We start from the raw sequence: 22,170 nt of genomic DNA on the forward strand, positions 1-22,170 counted from the left end.
TTCAAATCAGACGAGTAAAAATTGGTCAAATATTAAAAAAAAAAGATATTAAAAGTGAAGACAATTTGCAATTCTAGTAATGACGCGAATTTGATGCACAATTTGTCTTTGCGGGCCACATAAAATGATGTGGTGGGCTGTATCTGGCCTTGAGTTTGACACCTGTGACCTAGAGTGACCACAAGATGGCAGAATAGTACATTTATCCAAATGAAACTCCTCAACTCTCTTCAACATTGTTCATTGCCACCAAGATGGCAAAATAGGTGTAGGTAAGATTTTGAACAGATAACTAAGGATAGGCTTTACAAAAACTAACAAAGTAGCATCAATGTTATGGTAACGTTAAATATTCAGAGAACTATTGACACGAAAAGCAACACACCCAGGGCAAATATGACTCATTATCAAAGAAAAATAGTGCCTATAAATCAATATTGCGTGCACGTGTCAGTGGGTTCACTGTACTTCTGGTTGTTTTGACATTGGTTTTATACAGAAGTTTATTTTAACTAAATTGAGTTTTTGAAAAGTCACAAGAACAATCTCTGCCATGGCAGGTTCAATTGCAGTAAATGAACACTCACAGGATGTGGAATTAATTTTCCTTTGGGTAAAATGTCCCGTTAATTTGCGCTCATGTCTGAAGGAAGCGCTCGAAGGAAATAATAGTTATTTTAAGGTGTGTGCCTTTTTAAGGAAGAAAAAAATGGCTCTCACGCACTGTGCCTTTTGGATATCTTGAAAACAAATGGGAGCCGTCACATCACTGGAATGCCTTTTGTTACTTGGATCGAATGGGCCACGAGTAACGCACGTTCATGAGATGTTTGCTTGAAGAGGGAGTGTCAGACAAATGTTCCCAATTGATGCCTTTGCAAGACTTTTCTATGCACTTGACTACTAAGCAGGAATGCACTTTAACGGCACCACGTGGAAGACATACTTGGGAGAGTTAAGCTTGTGTGCACATGTTTGCTAGCCATGCTTTGTATGTTTGGTGTTTGCTTTCCAAACAAACCAAAGATGCTTCGTTTTTTGAAAGCCAGACTTTAGCTTGTCTTTTGTTTTTAACTTGAAATTTGGTTTCTATGTTGTAAAGCAGACTTGTTTTTCTAAAAATCAGGTATGGGGTCTCTACAGTAAAATGTTCCTCTCAAAATACTTGTCTGCCTTTTAATTGTGATTAATTTCAGTCGCCCCTAAAAGCATTGGAGCGGCAAGGTCAATTGCATTGTTTTTGTTATATATAACCCCAATGACGTTGGGGTTTCAAAACAAAAGACGAAAATAAGACATTAAGAATCCCAGGTATTTACATCTTGATATGTTGAATATCTCAGTACAAAGCACCTTTTGTTTGAAGCCACCAACTTTTCAAGTCAGAAATGTGACTCAGTAGCATTCGAAAGAGCTGTCGGGAAGCACCCAAAGACCAGTCAATGCCAACCTTCACAGAGCAGGAGTTAAGATATCAATCAGTGACGTGCGGTGAGGTTCATGACTTGGGAGGCACTGACTGTTTTCAAATTGCAAGGACGCTGAATGGCAAACTTAACAGGTATTAGATGTTTTAAAAAAAAAAAAAAAAAAAACATGCTAAATCAGCAGGTGCAACAGAGACTGGAGGAGTCACAGAAAGGCAACTTCCAAACAGCAATAACATACCAAAGTAACTGTTAACCCTGTTAAGCTTTTCACAATCAACTTTTATTTCAATAAACACATTAAAACATAGCTTTTCACAATCAACTTTTATTTCAATAAACATGTTAAAACTCAACTTATGCTTTAACACATCTTTTCACCCTTTAACACTGAAAAGAAGATATCTGAGAGCTGGACACGCTTGCACTCAAGCGGGAAAGCAGCCCAAAACAAATTGTCAACATTAAAGCACTTGTGGTTGCATTTGTCTTGAAATATACGAAATAAAGTGCACTCATACCAAACGTGCTTAAGCAACTGATTTCACACACCACTGCATTTGTAGTTTGCATATCTGTAAATGTTTGCAGAGTGGGCAACAAAACCAAAATGTGAGCGAAGTATTTCTTCCTCATCCTTGCCTTACCAAGCCTTTAGCACTAGGATACTCTTTGTCCTCTCAAATGAGACATTGCAGTGCACTTGTAGAGTGATTGTCTTACTAGTAAAAAGGTTTCCCCCACTACTGGATGCGATTGCTGCACACTGGGACAACTTTGGCTTAGTGGTAGAAAAACCACATTATTAATGAGGCAAAGCTGTGCACTAGCAGTACTGCTACCACAGCACTAGATGTTAAGTAGTACAATTTTAAAAAGTTTCCATTAGTAAGCAGTTGTCAACGAGTGCACAGTGTGTTGCCTCACTGGTAACATGAAGTTCCCTAATGGGGGGGGGATTAACAAGTATACCTTCGCTGTTGGGTGATTTTAAAATTGGTTTCATTTCTCATTTTCATACAAACGGATACTAATTGGGAACTTGTGTGTAAATAACAGATAATGTGGGAAAAGGTAATGTGAACTGTTGAGAATAGACTGCAAACAAACTGGTTGACATATGCCACATATTGCTCTCTCCTCAGGGGGTCATGCATCATTATGTCCCCTGAACATTCAAAGTCCAGACGTTTTTTTGTTTTTTTTTTAGTGAATGACAAGTCTCGTCTGCAGATTAATTTCCCTATTAAACTCCTTAGTCGACTAATTTTTAATTGCATCACTGATGTCTCTGGCCTTTGAAAATATACTTTGAGGTGATGTAACCTGAGTCATTTACTTTTGTGACACTGAAGGTCAAAAAATTTAACTCAGCGCTTTTTTGCCAAATTAACAGAAGTGCGAGCCAGTTCTCTTATTTCACAAACTGCAATTTTGAAAATGGGACAATTCCGCCCAACAGCGACAATATCAAGGATATGGAAGAAATTCTTCAACAGCTTCCCATTTCCCGCAAGCAGATTATCATGATCAGTATTCCTCGTCCAGGTTGTCGTCCGAGTCAGAGAAGTCAACAGAAGGTCGGTCGTCTTGTTCCTGGCGGAGACTTTCCTCGAGAAGATCTGCAACAATGACAAAGGTGGTGAACCGGACCATTTGCATGCGCATGCACGGAAATGTGGAAAGCCATTTGAGCGTTTTTCCCCACATGCAGCTGTATGTATTGTAAAAATATACTGTATATATTTGGAAAAATACCAGATCTAACTCTTATTCCGATGCCCGACTTGCTGTCCATCTCCCGTAATTTCTTCAGCTTCATGAAAGCACGCATGCGGCATCCAGATAAAATAGAAACCTTACGCTGGTGTGGCTTGACATGTCGGATCCAATGCTTTACCCTACCCTCCATACGGAGGCCACAACGCCGTCAGTGTGAAATAGGCGTCAAACTGGACGAAATGCTCAAACGGTTTTCCATATATACGCGCGCCTTTGTTTGCAGCATGTGAGGAAAAAATAAGAGACATACTTTCAGGGTTGTCCAAGTGTTCTGGAAGAATTCTCACCAGGTTAAATGACTGGATGGGAAGAGGGAACAATTGGCTCTTTTCAAAACTAACATTCCTATAAACAGTAAAATACTTCTGAGTTTCATTCATAACAGAAAGCAGTCAACTATACAACACTGTGAAATCATGGGTGTAACAAAGCATACAGATACAGATAGGCCTGCCATTAGTTTGTATGTGCTGCTACTCCATAGCCAAAGCTGTTTGAAGGTTAATAAATCATGACAGTATTTTTCAAAGCAGACTTTGGATGAAACTGGACAGTTTTGTTGAACATTTTGGTGTGGGACAATGTGGACTTTTTTTGTTACAACTATGACTGTCAAACTGCTTGAAGCAAGTACATGTCGCTCTGTGCCAATGAGTGTCGTCATCCCCTATACAGATGATAGTCTTCCAGTGACAAAGTAAGGACAGCCATTAAGATAAGGAATATTTGAAAAGGGAATTTTTATATGATTACGTGTTTTAAATTGTCTAAATTCATTGATATCGTGTGTGGGGTTAAACTATATTGGTCGGCAAATGTTTATGAAGTATTTCATTTGAAATGCAAGTACACTATTGATCAATTGCCAAACAGTATCCAGAGGTTGTTTGAGTGGAGGGAAAGTACCTATTATTTAAGAGGAACACTTATGTTTAAAAGAGATTTGGTGAGAAGAAACTTAAAGTTACATTGTCTAACAGTTAAAGGTGTGGAATTATGGAACACCAGCAGTGAAGAACTAAAGAACTGTAGTACCTTACCTAAGTTTAAAAAAATGTATAAGGACAAAATATTGACGGGATACCGTAATATGCTGTGAAGTTGTTTAAGTTGCTTTTGTATTTATTTTTTAAAAAAAAAAGAAAAAAAAGAAAAAAAAAGATTTTCCTTTTTTTTTTTTTTTATATATTTGACTATGGTCAAACTTTTTGACAGAATCAAAGAGAAACGTAGTTACAAGGGGTAGAGTCAGATAAGCTTAGGCTTCCTTCTACTCCCTTTTGAACAAATATGAATTTACGATAAAGGGAAAATTATAATGCAATATAATATTTTTTTTTCTTTCTTTTTATGTTCTATTGTACTATGGAGTTATCATTTTCTACTTTTTTCTTGTATTTCTTTAATGTTCGAAATAAACAAACAATTGGATTTGGACTCTGATGTAGACTGAAAAGGTGGGTGTTCATGCTTGTTTACTCACCCTGGCTGTATCGATTGCCCCCAGGACATCAGCGAACCTCTGTTCAAAAAGATGCAACAGGACCACCAGCTGGACACCACGGCTGATGAAGTCGTCATATTTAAACTGTAGAGTGAGACGAGACGCCTCAGCACACTGTGCGCTAATGTTTCCGAGAAGGTCGACAGTGACATCCTTACCTGCGCGTGCGTCCTGTACAGCTGCTGGATATCAAAGTTGTCTATGTTCAAGCGCAACTTCTCCTTGCAGAGTTCACAAGTTGTGATGGCCTCCATGTTGGTGGCTTAAAAGACAGAATAGGCAAAACTATTTCACATTGTGCTTAAGTAGAAATACAGGTACTTTAGTTAAAAAGGAACTTGGGAGGATAAATAAGCCTAGTAAAAATAGAAGATGATTGCTGAAATGGCTTAAAAGACAGAATTGGCAAAACTATCTCACATTGTGCTTAAGTAGAAATACAGGTACTTTAGTTTAAAAGGAACTTGGGAGGGAAAAAAAAGCCTGGTAAAAATAGATAATTGCTGAAATGCACCGTGACGAGGCTGACTCATAATGACGAGAAGGAACTTGGCATGTTTATTGGTGAACTTGCCTAGCAGTTTCATTCGGATACAAACGATGAGAACTTTGGAGTTGTAGATGAAGATTGATAAACAATGTGAATATCGTACTCTACGGTGTTAAGTTCAGCCGAACTCAGTGTTTTGGTCCCATTACCTTTTTTGTATACCATATGTTTTAACACGCATGGGCCACCCCCATAATTGAGTCTGCTCCTTTTAAGCCGAAGCACGTTATGGTCCGGAAAATACTGTAGATGGTACACTGTGGCAAGGCTGTTAGAAAACCAAAAAGGTTGATGCAAGGGTCATTTGAATTAATTAGCATTGAGCTTGCTTATTTTGCCGCGTGAAGCCTAAATTTAAATAAGCCCTACTGCTAATTGACACCACTCACCTGAGCCAAGTTTGGAGCAGAGCCATCTCTTGATACAGTCCTGGTGGACATACTGCAGACTTCCTGTGCATCGACATGGTTGAATCAAGGGGTTGGATGCCGACACCTCTGCCATCTGGCAAATTCGGCACAGGTCTCCTTCATCTTCGTCAGAATCTTCCAGCAGCAGTCTAGCGGGGGGAAAAGGCATCAGTGCTACTTTGTGTTGTACCATGATGACACACTACTAACAAACGCTAGAAATGGATCAATTAAATTCAATTCATTCTATTTGAGCATCGATTTTATAGCCTTGGCCTTCTGACAGTGCGGCCGGCACAAAAGGACTTTGTACATCTATGTCTTCTTGTAAATTCTTGGCAATACAATGCTTTGGCATGCTATGTGCTGCTTATCTCTTTGTTGGGACCCTATAGCCCTGTCAATTACCTCTCCTTGATAATGCGAAGCTTCTCTTGTTTGCTCCCTGCGACGTCCAGCGTCCTCTCAGGGCCAACTTGAGGTCTCGTGGACTCGTTTTGGAGTGGATCTCCCCTGCGGCGCTGCGCCAAGCCCGCTAAAGTTTCCTCTACATGAGGTAACTCCTCTTGCCTGCGATGACTGGTATAATGATTTAGACCCACCGCCCCTTGCTCCTCTTCATCCTCATCGTCATCCTCATCTTCGTCATCATTTTGAGGCACTCTCGGTTCACGATTGTCCCATCTTCTCAGCAAGTGCTGAGGACGGCTTTGGCCGGCAGATGACTGTGCGCCAACTCCCCTTGCGTGTCTTTGAAGACGAGAGAGGAGAGGAGAGCAGCGGCTCCGCAGGGAGGAAGAGAGCCTGGAGTTTCCGTCACTGGCCGCCTCTCTGCTCATAACTTGAGGCTCCCTGGGTGACGCCACCCTAGCTCCTGCCACGCCGCAATTCTTATCCTCCCATATCGGAGAGAGGTCAGCTCTGCACTGCCTGGTCCCGGTGCCGTGAGAGGCCGGCTCCGCATCCGTCCCGGCGCCCTCGTCACTTTCCAAAGACAGACTGTCATCATCAACCGAGGGGCCGCTGGATGAGCTACTGGAGGAGGAGGAGGAGTCTTGGCTGGAGCGGGGCGAGAACAGGAGGCGGGATAAGAGATGCCGTGTGGAGGTTCGCCGTTGGCGGTCGCCACCGTCGGAAGTAGCTGTCGAAGGCAGTGGGGTTTCACGCCTGCGGGAGGAAGGCTGTTCCTGAAATGGGGCATAGCTGGATGAGGCGTTCAAGACCCGCGTTGAGGGTCGGCTGTTGTAGTCACGTGGTGTGGAGAAGCGATGGGCAGAGGAGGTGGAGGCAACGTGACCGCCAGGAGACCTTTCTCGCTCAGCAGTGAAGGAGCAAGAAGAGTAGGCCGAGTCTTTGGGTCGGGCTCCTTGGGCGTAAGTGGAAGTCAGACGGTCTGAGGTGTGGTCTGAGGGCAGCAAAGACAGTATGTCAACAACCAAACATGCAAATCCTCAGAACGTTCACAAAAAGCACCTACACAAAGACTTCAGCTCTTGAAATCTTGCCCTTCCATCACGCAGCTCTGACAGACCCGGCTCATTCGGCGTCTCCACTTCTCTGTTTGGCAACAGGGGCTTTGAGCGGAAAGGTGAAGACCGCGACAGAAAATGGCTCGAAGTCCAGGACGACTCGCTGGGTTTCTCTTTAATACCTGCTGAGAAAGTACACAATGAGGTGCCATATAGGCCAAAAATCCCATTGCATCATCCATTTCTAAACAGAGACTGCGAAAACAAGCACAATAATGAAACATAACTTTTCTGTTGGTGCTGTGATTTGTACTTGATGTTATTCACTGTCAAATGTTGCCGTAAAAAAATTATTCAATATGTTAAACGGTGTTGGCCGTTGCTGACAATTGATCGGTGACTTGAATCATAGTTACAGACAAACCAACGGCAATGGAAAAGATGCAGTATCTAGTCAATCACGCTTAGCTAAATGCTCCTACTTACATTAGTTCCTGAAGTTGGAATGCCAATCTGTAGAAAAATAAATTGCTGTTGTTTTTTTACTTACAGATCTATTGTATACACTACCGTTCAAAGGTTTGGGGTCACCCAGGCAATTTAGGATATTCCATGAAAACTAGCATAATTGCACAAGAGTTTTTGAGCCTTCTAACACAATTAGCAAACACAATGGATCATTAAAACACTGGGATGGTTGCTGGAAATGGGCCTTTATACACCTATGTTGATATTGCATTAAAAAAAACAGACGTTCGCACCTAGAGTAGTCATTTAACACATTTAACTATATATTTTGATTAGTTTAACCTCATTGAAAAAAATGGTGATTTTATTTCAAAACTAAGGACATTCCTAAGTGCCAATTTCAGCTCATCCCTTTGTTCAACGAGTAGCCACGGTACAATAATATTCGGGGATACAATGATGAATCGGCACATATTTCACAAACAGGCACTTGGTGAATAATGTGGAAATTCCTCATTTTAAAAGAGAATGCTGCTAAGATAACGGAGGTTTTTTATTGTTGTTAAATTGGGTTTTAAGGTACCTCTGGCATTGTTAAACCCACTACTAGAGTAGGTGGATCCTGTCTGTGAGGTGCTGGGCGTGTTTGAGTACAGTCCTCTGCTGCTGTATGTCAGTTTGGCCCGCTTATTGTCTCCATCATCAGTTCTGGGCAACAGACTTGAACGGCCAAAGTTCTCCTCGGGGTCAGTCTGCAGAAAAAGTAGGTGTTCAGTTTCAGATCACAAAGTCTTTTGGACTCTACAGTAACTAGCTGGATCTGGATCTCCTCAGTTTAATTCTAATCACTTGGAAAGTCCTAGTCCCTGATGCATAGTTTACTAAAGGCGCGTTTCCATTACAGGTTTCACAACGGGCTGGCCCATTTTTGCCTTTTCGAGAAACTTGTTCTAAACCTGCATGTTCATTGAAGTGAAGGCAGCTAACAGGGGGCTGTGTCTGGCTCACTTAAAACCATGAAGCGGGAGTGTGCAGTGGAGTTCCTTGCCGCGTCGCTTAAAGAAACGCCCTAATCCGTCGAACAATCAGAAGATGACTAACATTACGGCCTTCCTCGGCCTGCGTTCTAGAACTAGGTTGGTTGAGGTTCTGAGGAACTATTACAGTTCGCCGCCAACAAAACGGAATGGGTAAGTGACCATACAAGGCTGAAACAGCCGGTTTTGAGATAGAACCAGTATAATGGAGAAGGGCCACAACTTAATGAATCATCCTACAAACAAAATCTTGTTAAAGCTTTAGTACCAGTTTAGTCCTGCTGCTCAGTAAGGATTCTGCCCATGGACGCTCATAAGATCGAGTGGAAGATGTCAGAGGCTTCCAGCTGTTGCGGCTGTCAGAGCTGCTGTAGTCTCTGGATGAGCTGGGCAGGCGAGAACTCTAGAAAATAGAAATAGAAAATTTTAGTTACATTTATACTTAATTTACTTACTAATTATTATTATGAAGAAAGAGGAAAAATAGTTCACTTGTATTGAAATGCGGGAACAGGGATGCAGGCATTTGGAAAATTGACAGTTGACTCTTAATCAGGAACTGAGATGTCCTGATGATAGTATATTTTTTTTGTACCCGGGTCCAAGTCGCTTGATTTTGAGTATCTGCCGAATTTGACATTTCAAATTGACGTTGCAGAAAAAGCGCAAATTATGCTTGGGTTACTCGTTGGGTTGGTAACATGTCAGAAGATATACAAAATGTAATTGTTTTTTGTCGTAAACAATTTTGATTCAACACAAAGATAATCAGTGCTTTTGTGGAGGGCTACGGAAATCAGACAATTAAACCGTGACACTAAAAGTTCAAGAACTTGGACAGTATTAAATTAAATCTGGATCAGATAAATCGATTAGTTGCAACCCCAAAAAGGACTGTAAATTTAGAGTTCACAACATAAAACAGAGTAAAAAGCGTCAACTCCAGCATGGCATCTAAAATAAAATTAATTCTGAATTAGACATGTACAAGCTTGTTATTGTGCCTGCACTAAACCTGGATTAACCTGGATTCTCCTGGAAAGAAGAGGAACAGAAACAAACTCCGATCATCAGTAACACTATCTTGTGAGAGGCGTCTTGACCAATAGCTGGACTCAAACACGCGCGTTAGCTGCCAAGGAATGTTCTATAATAAGACCCCCGATGAGTCAACAGTTTCTCCACTGACATACATGGCAACACTGCACATGGCAACACTGCTCTAATTCGCTCAGAACGCAAGTTGAGAACATTGATAGAAGCCATCTCAAATGACAGCAAGCATTAACGCAGTTGGACAGCGTTGATCAGCGTGAGGGACTGAGGCAAGTTTTTTAACTGACACCACAAGCCTACGGGATGGAGCTAAGTTTGCTAAGTTCAGACAGGATGTTTTTAAGAGGCAAAAAAGTGGACATGCTAGGAAATGGTCAAGTCATAGACAGATTTGAACATTCCAAGTTTAGAGGTTAAATTAAGTTGACCTGTAAAGTTGACCTGTACATATCAGTATATTCACGGGGAAAGCTGTAACTTGATGTGAGCAGTCAAGAACTGGGTTGGGGTGGATGCCCTTTGACTAAGCATACAGCAAGACCACGAATCGTACCTTTTGGTCCACATCTGCTTTGTAAGTGGATGATACCCTCGGAAAGTGGTCAAGATGAGGCAGAGTCTCCCGGCTGTACAACCATCTGGAGCCCGCTGACGAGGAGGAGGAGGATGATGATGATGACGCTCTGGAACTAGAAGTGTATGACGACTTCGAACTGGACAGGCAAAATGGAAGTCGGAGAGACCTGGAGTCCATCCTGGCTCCCTGTTGAGCAAACAAAGATGTCATCTCACAATTACCGGCAGGGATGACATTAAAAGAGTCAAGGCGGGGCGGGGCGCTGACTGTCAAAACCTGTTCTGGCTGACAAAAGAGATGGCGTCAGAAAGCCAGTGGGAAAGCACCGGAAAGCTAAGGTTCCGACATTCTTTCCATCCAGAAATACATCAGCGTCGTTGACCCTAACATTACGTACAGCCCAACTACATTTTTACAACAGTTGAGAATTTCCCTGGTGCGTTTCGGGCATGAAACCCATGTGTACCTTCCTGTCTGTCTGTCCCCTCAAAGAACACCAAATCGGACAGGACAACCATCCGCTGCTGTAAAGACTGACACTAAACAAGAAGGCTTTGCAAGATGACACCTATAATCTCATCAATCAGGCAACCGTCACATGGTTAGACTTCACCCAGACCTTTGAGTACACCTATATATTATATCTATATCCAACCCAAGTACTAGTTTGTCCTCACTAGTAAGACATTTCAGCATACGTTCAGCTTTCAGCACCGCTAACCATCAGCAGATTTGAAATAGAATTGCAGATTTGCCACATAGTAACTTGCCATAAATTATTTTTCGTTTCTCTTAGTTTCTCATGAGGGACATCCACTGTTTTTTATGTATTTTTTTTTAACACCATTGATTGTGCAAGTAGCATTTTCTTGACTGACTCAACACTTTAAACAGTAATGGCTTTTGATTGCTTTGATGCCACGGATCTTTATGATACGAGATATCGCAAAAATATTTGGTCCATTACTAAATGATATCAGAGGACTGTCTCAAATAAATCTAAAAAAATAAAATAAAAATTCATTGTTGCATTTCACCACAATTTAGCTAAAAAGTCAATTACGGAACACCCATTGAGCACTTGTTGTCCATCTTAAGGTTGAAGTACTAGTACGCTGTTTGTCGTCACAGTTCAGTGCACTAGTAAAAGCACTGCTGTTGTTGTTGTTTTTTTAAACTAGTAAGTTTCTTCTAAACTTTAATTGGATAATATTCGGCCAATTACTAGTGAAAAACACATTACTAGTATGGCAAGCCATTTGAGTGATATCTGTGTACTAGTACAGGCTTTGGGTTCATGGCAAGTTGTTTAAATGTGTTTTCATTACTGAATAATCTTAATGAACTACTAGGTATGTGCAAGATGTTAACTTGAATAATTTTAAAATGGTACTGGTAGTACTAGCAGCACGTAGATGTCAACTTGAGCAGTTGTGCCTCACTGGTAGCATGTAGTTGCCAACGTTATCGTGCTAGTGCGGGGGTAGACGTAGAGAGCCGCTATCCTGCCTGTTTTAGAAGTTTCCCTTGTTCAAATACGGGCTTGCTGATGAGCTAATTAATTGAAATGGGTGTGCTGCAGTATGGAATATTGGAAAACAGGCATGACAGCAGCACCCTAGGATCGGCCTTGCCTTACTTTACACCGGAGAGAACAAGTAGATGGTTAATGTTGAACATATGCTCAAACAGCTTCAGCCTTGATATCCAATTCAAGGTCGTAATAGTAGATCAAACGTGTAGCCCTAGTATTTTTGGGACACGACTCCCAGTCGTTCTTCTTGTGTGCTGGTTAGTCTTCCCAACGAGGCACTAATATATAGAGCTAGTGGATGGATAGGAAATTTATCGACTAAATGTTCAAGGTGGCCTCCATGGATACGTTTTAATTTAGACCGTGTCAACAGGCCTCAAAACAATCTTTAACACTCAACATTGCTCTTTAAATTTCAATTGTAAAACTCCGAGCGCGATGATAAGAGTAACAATGTAGAGTTTTATACTTATGTTTGCTTTGAAATGGGATAAGCTTCAAAAGTGGAGCTAAAGCTCGGTGGACAGGACAACTGATCACAGGTTAGCCTAGCATTGCTATCGTTCGCGCTGACTCGAGAAAAATTAAGTTTTTATTTCTCGATGCAACAAAAAAATCCTCACCGTATAGCTGCCACTGTCCGCCTATGAATTATTATTGTTGACAAATATAAACTGGACAGTAAGACGAAGGGAAAAGACTCACCTTGAATTACCTTGTAAAGCAGTAAGGAGTGACAAAGCGAGAAGTTAGCGTGATTGTACACACACGCACATACACACACATAGCCAGGAAGTCACATGGCATGGCATGGCATAAATACACACTACAAACGTGCAGAGATAACACGTACGTAAGTCTGTGTTGTAGAAAGCAAATGTTCTTCGATCAGAAGCGTAAGTAACGGGCCGCCATATTGAATGTGGCAAATGGTCGTTGGAACCTGTATTTGTCGCGTTTTCAGTGGTTGGTAGTACTCGGTCGTCTATGTGCGTCTAATTTCGTTTGCAGGAAACCTCTGGCACCCGGGCAAACCCCCCTAAATTAAATCTGAATTTACAATGATTTGTTGTGCTCATTAAACGTACATTGTGTCGAATTTAGTGGCATCTAGTTGTGAACTAAGAATGCAATGACCTAAATTCAGAGCACGTAAATTTGGAAGGAAACTCACTACAGTGCCACGGAGAGAATGCAAAGGGCATAAACAACATATTTGATTATAATAGAAGCACACGCAAGCGCGCACACAGGCTTTTTTTTTTGCGCACAAACAGGCACACAATTATTATTCTTCTAATGACGTCAGCCAGGTTATGAAAAAGGTATGAGACAATGTCATCAGAAAGTCAGCCACAGCCAAACAGTCACACGTGGACTTTTTCTTCTGTTTGTTGATGGGCCAAATCATTCTGTTCTCACATGCAAAACGATCACACAAAAGTTCAGATTCACACAACAAAAATCTCTCATACGCACTCCCAAAAAATCACATGCCTAAAATCTCTCGCAAACATCACAGAAACTCTCACATGCAACATGCAGGAAATATTTTTCTCACTCACAAAGACCAAATCATTTCTCACGCATACACTAACTGAAAAAAGTCACACACGCACATGCACACGCATGCGCGCGCACACACACATGCACACGGACACACAAATAAAAAACAATTGCCTCAGACTTTAGGGGGAAAAAAATCTTCCACACTAAAAAACCTTTTCACATGCATCAAAATGTGTGACACTCACAAAAAATATGACCGTTTTAGTGTGAGGTGAATATTCAATTTTTGGCCTTTAAGGCAACTCAGACATGTCAACCACCACTTCAACAGGTCCCTATTTCACGACCGCTGATTAAAAAGATTAATTGTTTAATCTTCCATTTAGTCTACAGCATTTATGGTGTTGATTCTAACAGTCACAGGTAAATGTTTTATTGCTGTTGAACAGCACTGCTTTGACATGAGGACATAAATAGGTGCACATCAAACCCCCACTTTGACGTGCCACAGCGTGTACTGTAATTACTTAATGAGACCATTAAAAATCAAAGATGTCCGTTGTACACTGTTCGAAGCGATTCACTTGGCCAGATGATAGTTTTATCCTCATGCGCACAATTGTGTTGCGTTTGTATCTCGATTTATGTGTAAAGACAGCTGCTTTAAAACCCCAAATGGGAGACACTTAATACAGTAAATCACTGAACCAACAATGGTAGCAAAGCAGAATTTTATTAGATTTGCAGCCAAAACAAATATTTGAAACAAGATCAAATACTTTATTTATTTTTAATAGAAAGAAAGAAAGAAAGAAAGAAAGAAAGAAAGAAAGAAAGAAAGAAAGAAAGAAAGAAAGAAAGAACAGCAGTTCAAATTTGGATGAAAATTTTAGTAGATTAAGGAGCATTCTATGGTTGCAAGGATGTTTATATTCATTTCGACACACACACACACACACACACACACACACACACACACACACACACACACACACACACACACACACGCACACACACACACACACACACACACACAGGTGAACGTACCCCTCCACCATCAGCGCCCCATGTGCAAAAAATCGCTTATGCGGACCTGTTCAGAGGTGACGTAATTGTGATTTCGTGAATTTTTCAAACCACTAGAGAGCGGTGTCGTTCACAATTTTACCTACCGCTGTCTTGATTTTCCAATGTAGAAAATAGTCCGTCTTTAATTTGCACTCCAGAAGTTGTTTGCTAAGTCAGGGGACAACCAGACCGGTTTCGACAAGTTTAATTAGATCAATTAAAATAATTGTTTTGAAAAGCACTGCATATCGTGTCATCGCTGTAAATCCTGGATTAGCAGCCTTCATTTGATTTGCATACTCAAACTCCTCTCTAATTTAGCAGGAAACACAGGATCAGATGTGCGCATTCATTTAGCGGTCTGCTTTTAATTAAAACATTCGGGTGCTGATTGACATGTGGGTGAATGCGCTATCAGCAGTTTTTCCACATTTTCCATGAAAAAAAAACTCCTATTAAAATCAATAGAGGCAATTTAACTCGTATATCCTCCTCTCACATCTTGCAAGTAAGCTTCCTCGTTGCCTAAATTCCCACACTTGACAACATTCCCAAATTAATTAATTTAATTCATCAAATATCAAGTTTTTCTTCCCACATTTCTCAATTACAACCATTCAGAACGTTCACTCATTCAGTACATATATGGAACTATTTATCACATCCCACAAATTCTCACATGATGGAAAAGAGATATTTGCCATTTTGAAGATCACCTTCCACAAGTCACACACGATTCAAACCATTCTTCTTTCAAATTGTTCAGCTCCTTCATAACACCTTGGAAAGATTTAGGACATTGCTCAAATTCCACAAGAATATCTCCATTGGAATATATTTCACATCTTGACCTCTTTCTACATTTCTTGCCTGTTTTAAATGATTCCAACTTTCGGTTGATCAGCTCAGGCCCATCATCTTGATTATTACTATGCATAGCATTCCTAAAATTCCAAATTGAGAGATTTTACATTTTTCTTTCCTTCTTCCACATTTTTGACTGATTCAAACCATTTCTCCTCCCAGAGTTGTGGGAACTGATGTGTACAAATGTAGTGTTCTGACCACATTTCAACACATCAAATATTCCCACAGCATTTCAGTTCAGAGTTTCAGGATTCACAAGCAGTTTAGTTTTGCCTTCTGATCACAGATATTAAAGACAAAACACAGTGACTTCAGAACAAAACTACTTTGCAATCAAGAACTGTAACATATTGTGGTTGTGTTAAGTGCAAGGGGTTCCAAAAAGGCCAGCCAGAACCATTTTTTTTTACAGCTACATGCATGATATTGTGAAGGTCAACAGCATACTCATCATACATGGTAAGATGTTGCACTCGAAAGCACCGGCGATCCATTATCAGTCTGGTGTATGCAGCACAACAGTGATCAGCCAAATGTAAATCTACTCAAGGCTAACAGAGCAAGAGGTGAAGGAGAATCGGAGAGCGAAAGGGATAAATATAGGAGGGTGGTGCCGCAAATTAATTGCTGACAAAAAAAAAGGACGCGTGACCTAGACAAACGAGGAAGTACAAGGTCTGTGGAGGGGAGGAGACTGCTCAACCCAATTGCAGGGCTACAGACCCCCCCCCCCCCTTCTCTGTACCCCTGCCTCCTTCAGACACATGATTGTGCACACTGCTGTGTGAACAGAGACAACAAGCTCTCCTCCCCCAGTGCCGCTGATAGGATGATAATGGAGCATTCCTCAGAGCGGTTTCTCATTCATGCTAGCTGTGACATGGGGGGGAACATGCTTGTTTTTCCACTGAAGGCAGCTCAAAGTCTTCCACCTCTGCTTATGGGCATGCATGTAACTTGAGCTGGGCGCACGATATCCTCCTCTTGCTCCACTCCCTTTTTTTTTTATGGGCCTTGGATATGAGATGGATACTTACCTGTCTCTCTGAGGTGTTGGTCATTTATCACGAGTGGAAGGGAAGGCATGCTTCACGGCAGATCGATGTAGCGGCCGAATAATTGTGAATGGGTTGGGCATTTTAGATGTACAGCAGTCTGATCATTGTACCGCTTATCCTCACTAGGACAGGATCAGAATCTCTATCATCGGTTGCGGTCAACGATATTAAAACACACAAAGAATTGGTTTTTGGTAGTAAATAAGCCCTGCCACACATTGTGAAAATCCCGTGGTTTATAATTACCTTTAGATGCCATCATAGTATTATTTTTCTCTGAATGTCCTCAACTCACTTTGACACAGTTCCTTCCTTCAACAGTTTATCAGTACCAACATGGTTGCAAATTATTACATTAGTCGAAATAAAGTTCCTCAACTTATTTCAACAGACCACCAAGATGCCGCAAGATGGGGCCGAAGTAATAAAAGTGGATTGTGTCAGGAAGGCCATCTGACGTAAAAACATTGTGCCAAACAAATAATGCAAATTACTCGCTGTGGTGAAACCTTGACAGGAAAAAGTCAGTTCTTTTTCATCTCTCAGTTTACACAGGTATCAGTACAAAGTATGGCTATTAATAACTAAAGTGTCCAAGAGTGCGATAATAACACTAACCAAGTGCACAAACAATGGTGGGTGATTGAGCTATTGGGATGAATAGAATAATAACGGCCCCATAGAGGTGTGCAAAATAGCAATGTGCCACAAAGAAATGATGTTCTGTGATTGCAAGAGGAAATAAGCTGTTGGAATGTCCGCTGGTTTTGTGTGCATTGTTTGATAGGAGGGGCGGGGTGAGTAAATACATAAATACATAAAACCCATTTCTGTGGACAACTTGTACAATTAAGAAAAAAAAAAAAAAAAAACATGCCCACGGTGTGGATTTTGCTCAAGCCTTAAGATACAAAATAACTTGAAGAATGTCTGGATTTGTCCAGCAGTGTGTAATCACAAAGGAATGTCCTGAGACATTTCTGCTTTTCCTCTACAAGACCCCTATTTTCCCACGGCTCGTTCAGGTCTTGAGAATCGGTTTCCTCTCCCTCCCTCGCTTGCTCAGCTTTCCTCTCTCACTCTGCTTGTGGAGCCACACGGACACCACAAAGGCTGGTTCAGAGGAGAATGATGATACTAAGCTCGGTGTCTTCAAGAGCACAAAGAGCAAGAGCCCCTGCCATGCTCTGTGAGGAGAATGCACTCAGAAGCAATATGAGAGTAAAAGGTTTTGAGTTATTTTGAGTGCAAATCAAAAGGAAAATTCAAGTCAGAGAAAAACTCAAAACACGGCAGAGTTGAATGGATTTAAAAGGAATAATCTGACTACGAAGAGTCAGTGAACTCGCACATATTTGCAACGTTTGCAAATTCTCTTTCTTTGTTCGCTTAAAAGCCCCCTATTTGTGTTTTTGTGCTAAGGCCAAAACAATAACACAGCTTTGCGTGCATTTTAGCACCAAATAACGACGTTGGAGTGAGCTAAGGAGCTTCATTTGGGCAAAAGTAGCACATTGCCGCCACCTTGCGGTGCCAAGGAACAACATTCAAATGCGTTGAGGAGCTTCATTCAGGCAAAAGTAGTGAATTGCTGCTAATGAACTAAAGTGAGGTGAGGAGCTTGGTTTGGACAAAAATAGTGCTTTGCCACCATTATGTGGCATCTATAGGCAGTAAACCTTTTTTAAATATCTCTGTATTATGCCTTGACATACTCACACCTAGAGGTAATACAGTATTTCTTTACAGTGGTGGTGATGTTCTCAATCATGTGTTAATGGAAAGGAAATGCATTTTTTTTTTCTTATTGGCAGATGTTTTTTTGGTCTGTGTCGTTCTTTGCAATTGGAAACAGATCAGGTAAATGAGAATGGCAAAGAAGCAAGGCCACATGTGGCAACACTTTTGCTCTCGTTGTCTGAGGCCTACATACATCCTGTTGATCTGCCTGGTTTATTGAAATCCACGTGTCGTAGAGGGTAATGACAAAGTGAAATGTTGGAGCCGTTTATTTTCAATTAGGGACTTTTTCCAAGCAGTTGTCTAAACCCAGCACAACCACTAAAAGGCTTCCCCCAAAACACTCAGCAAACATTTGTTGTGCTTAATGTTCCCCAGACACAAAGTGACATCTGCCTCCCTCCCTCCATGCCCACTGCTCTTTGTTTAAGAGGAGCACTGAGGGGAGCCTCTGCACATTGAAGGCAAAGATGATGTCACCATTGTGATCCGTTCTGTGCTCTGCGGTGCCCTATTTCTGACCAGGCGTCACCGAGGAAAGGCCACAATGTCTGCTTGCACGCCGCCAGGGGCGACGCAGGCCTGCCACTATTAATTAACACAAGACTTGTTACTATTATGATTATTTGTTTGTAGGGACCACCCCCACAGACCCAGCAACATCTACTAATGATCCCTGGCAAATATTTTCAGCAAGCTCAACATTTTGTGCAATTTATTGGATTGGTTTCTGAAGGGCCTTGAATTTCTTTATTTCAACAATGATTGCAATAAGTATGATGTTAAGTCAGAATCCTTATGATCTACTGATTTCCGCTGAGCATAATTATCCTTCTGATCCACTTCAAGCATGCAAAATGGTGAATACTTTGTCTACATACATGTTTATCGACATCAATTTAATCAACTCATTTGGTACATAGAAATTAACTATTATAAACGATATACTAATTATATCACTATTTTTCCTAGATCATTAGTGTGCATTTGTACAGTTTAGTTGTATTTAACTTCTCAGTACAGTAGATTTGCATTTATTCTTCAGTTAGAATGGTCTCCTTTCATTATTTGGATGACATTTTTATTTCACTTTATATTGACTTATGATTTAAGAACAGGTTCTGATTATATTCAAGCGCACTTTGTGTTGGAATTGTGTACAGTTCCATGTTACAGTGTTTTAAATTCATATAAAAGACCAAAATCAAATGTTCTATTACAAATTATGACTTGACAAACGATATCATGTCCACAGTTAACGTGTAAATTTTCTGTGACATACCTAAATGACATTGTTCTATTGAGTGTTCCGGGTCTTCTTTACCAGTCATATATGTCTTTTGTCAGCAAGATAAAGGTAATACACAAAACCTTCACCAATTGTGCCTTTGAAACATAAAACAGTTTTTGGACATAATGGCTTTTTTTTTCTTCCTCCATATAACAATGCTTGATATGCAGCAGTTCAAACGTGAGGGTTTGCCTGAAAGCTTTTTTTGTGTGGTCTCGCTGCAGTCTGAAAATAGCACGCGATATGTATGGACATTTCTTTGTGCATTCAAAAGACTATAATTGGACCTCACGAAGAATTTGGGTGCTGTTTTTTAATCATTAAATGACAATGTCCGTCTGTATTTTTTCATATGTGAAACAAAGACCAAAGAATGCCTAAAGTATCATTCACATCAGAAAGGTATACTGAATCAGTCTTTTATGCTCTCTCAATAAACTCGTGAGGATGAGCGGTTGAGATAATGAATGGATGGATAAATAAAAGACTTGGGCACTTTATGTTGATTTCGATGTTTTTTGTGGAAAAATCAGCAATACTTTCAAAAATGTTTTCAGAATGCTGAATTATGCATAATAGAAAGCAATAGCTCATTACAAGCTGCTCAGAAAAATATGCAAAGCAGCTGTGGATGTTTTTTCACACACATCCACTCAACATACTGTGGATTTGTCTTGAACAAGCGAAGGAATTTCTTTATTTAACGTTCATAACTATTTAATGAGACACATTTTCCACAGGTCTTGTTTTACAATCACATTTCATGTTTTCTAATCTATACAAAGCATTTGGAAATGGTTTGATTCCATTTGGCGTTTTATGATACAGACGTACCAACAGTTGAAATTTGAAGAGAACGCTCAGCCAAATCAAACTTGTCAATGTTTGAAAGGAAGCAGGGAACATTTCTGACGACCGACTTTTCCAACAATTGCTGTCAATAAGAGCTGAGAGTCTCCTGTGGATTTTCTTTGTGTGGGAGCTCTGAAAGGGTTGGCTTTGCATTACAAGTCACTGCTGGGTGACTTAATAAAAAGTCAAGATGCAGATTCCGGGATTCACAATATTGTGAAAGTATTATTCAAACAACACAAGGTTAATATAGTAAGAAAACGAACCAAAACCTACTCAAAATAGAAAAAGCATTTCAGCAAACAGTCGAGCATATCCAGTTTGAAGTCCATGTTTGTCCTCATTCGTACAGCAAGACAGGTCACCGCACTTCTTATTTGTGGCAAGTACGTTTCATATGGTAATTGGAGCAAAAAGTTTGAGAACCACTGAGACTCACATTTAGTTTCACATCAGCCGTGACAAATGAAATCCCCTCGGCTGCAGGTGTCACAAATGCAGAACAAGATCAACCATTCAGGCAAGGAATGAAAGATCACTTTGTGTGAGAAGCTTTTTTCTTTTATGTCAGAGGAAACTCCACGTTACTTTACTTTCGGTTGATCTAATTGTGAAAAGAAAGTGCACAGCTTAGTGTATTCAACTACTATGGCTTTTTTCCTAGGGTGATGTTCATGTGAAGGAAATAGAAATTTGATTGCCTCAGCAAAAGCAAAGCACTTAGCCAAAAATGGAAAATTTGTTTGGCGTGCGCATAAAATGACATGATTACGAATGTCTTTTTGTTGGGTTGGGGTTATTTGGCCTGGCCGGGGAGACATTTGTTTGTGAGCGCATGCTTTTGCGAGGCGATGCATCACTGAAGGGTCTCGGACTTGCTTCTGCACTTTTCCCGGCATAAGTGACTCCTCGTTCCCAGAAAAGCAGTGCACTAATGCATTCTCGCTCTGTCTTTCTTCCTCCCGCTCTATCGGTCGCACACTGACACCATGTGCACGCATCTCATCACCGAATGACACTGTGAATACACCTCATCAACAAATGAGTCACTCCACTACTCTGCTATTATGATGATTTCTCCCTTCTGTGTATTACATCATGCAGAGGGGCTAGGCACAGTTACATACGCTGCGATAAACACTGTTGAAAGTGCTCTACTTTGACCTGTGTCAGGTTTATTAGTCAACCTGACTAGATAGCGTCTACTACTTTTTATCCAGAGGGATGGCAAAGCACTCTTTAGTCTGTATTTAAAGGGGACATTTGTTCCGTGCAGCCCAATTAGTCGAAACACAGTATTTTGATTAATGTTTCATTTATGGAATATGAATTAAACAAGCAAAATACACCTGTTTTTAGTCATCTCAGGGAGCAGCCATTTTGCAACTTGCTGCCAACTGAACATGACATCAGTTGCCAGCTCTCGGGTTACAACTAATCACGGCTCAGATTCACAAAACTGGTGATGGATAAAAGTGGGTGAGTTTTGCCGCTTAACTCATATTCCACAAACGCAATATTAATCAGATTGCTGTGTATAAGCGAGTAGGGGAACATATCACATATTATTGTAAAGAAAACGTTGGTGGTGATGTCTCCTTCAAGTGCTGACACTTGAGTAAAAAAAACAAAAAACCCTGACTTACTTTAATAAAAGTACAAAAAAGACTGAAATGTACTTAATTAATCATTTAAAAATTAATTGTTTATTATACACAGTGTGGTTGAGATTGAAAACATGCAGCTGTCAGAGGAATTGTCGAAAAGCATTGTACAATACATCGTTTGATGAGCATATCCGCAAAAATGAAATTCAGACTCTCGATTAAGTACATGTAGAAGATGACCAAGTAGATGATGTTTGTTGTTGCTGAATATTTAGGTCGGAATTTGTGATGATATATCGCACTCTCAGTAAATCACACTTGTGAGAGCAAAGATCTAAAAATGTAAAAATATTTTTTTTAAAAA

The 22,170-nt window shown here is 40.6% G+C and overlaps 1 protein-coding gene across 7 annotated transcripts; it reads right to left on the minus strand.

The window, feature by feature from the left end:
- Window positions 1-2,444: 2,444 nt before the first annotated feature.
- Window positions 2,445-12,680, minus strand: marchf7 (membrane-associated ring finger (C3HC4) 7). Of its 7 annotated transcripts, none has more exons than XM_037248511.1 (11): window positions 12,520-12,680; window positions 10,257-10,466; window positions 8,916-9,050; window positions 8,194-8,362; window positions 7,151-7,324; window positions 6,082-7,078; window positions 5,653-5,822; window positions 4,872-4,975; window positions 4,693-4,797; window positions 3,497-3,508; window positions 2,445-3,049 (listed from the first exon to the last, which is right to left on the minus strand). In XM_037248511.1, the coding sequence occupies exons 2-11, from the start codon at window positions 10,455-10,457 to the stop codon at window positions 2,798-2,800; spliced, it is 2,319 nt and encodes a 772-aa protein (XP_037104406.1). In that variant the 5' UTR covers window positions 10,458-10,466; window positions 12,520-12,680; the 3' UTR covers window positions 2,445-2,797. The 7 variants fall into 7 exon arrangements, 5 of the variants coding, with proteins under 5 accessions (XP_037104406.1, XP_037104403.1, XP_037104404.1 ...); XM_037248508.1 differs by having other exon boundaries at window positions 7,151-7,327; XM_037248509.1 differs by having other exon boundaries at window positions 7,151-7,327; window positions 12,530-12,639.
- Window positions 12,681-22,170: the final 9,490 nt, after the last annotated feature.

Source organism: Syngnathus acus, chromosome 3, assembly GCF_901709675.1.
Source record: "Syngnathus acus chromosome 3, fSynAcu1.2, whole genome shotgun sequence".
Classification (NCBI taxonomy): Eukaryota; Metazoa; Chordata; class Actinopteri; order Syngnathiformes; family Syngnathidae; genus Syngnathus; species Syngnathus acus.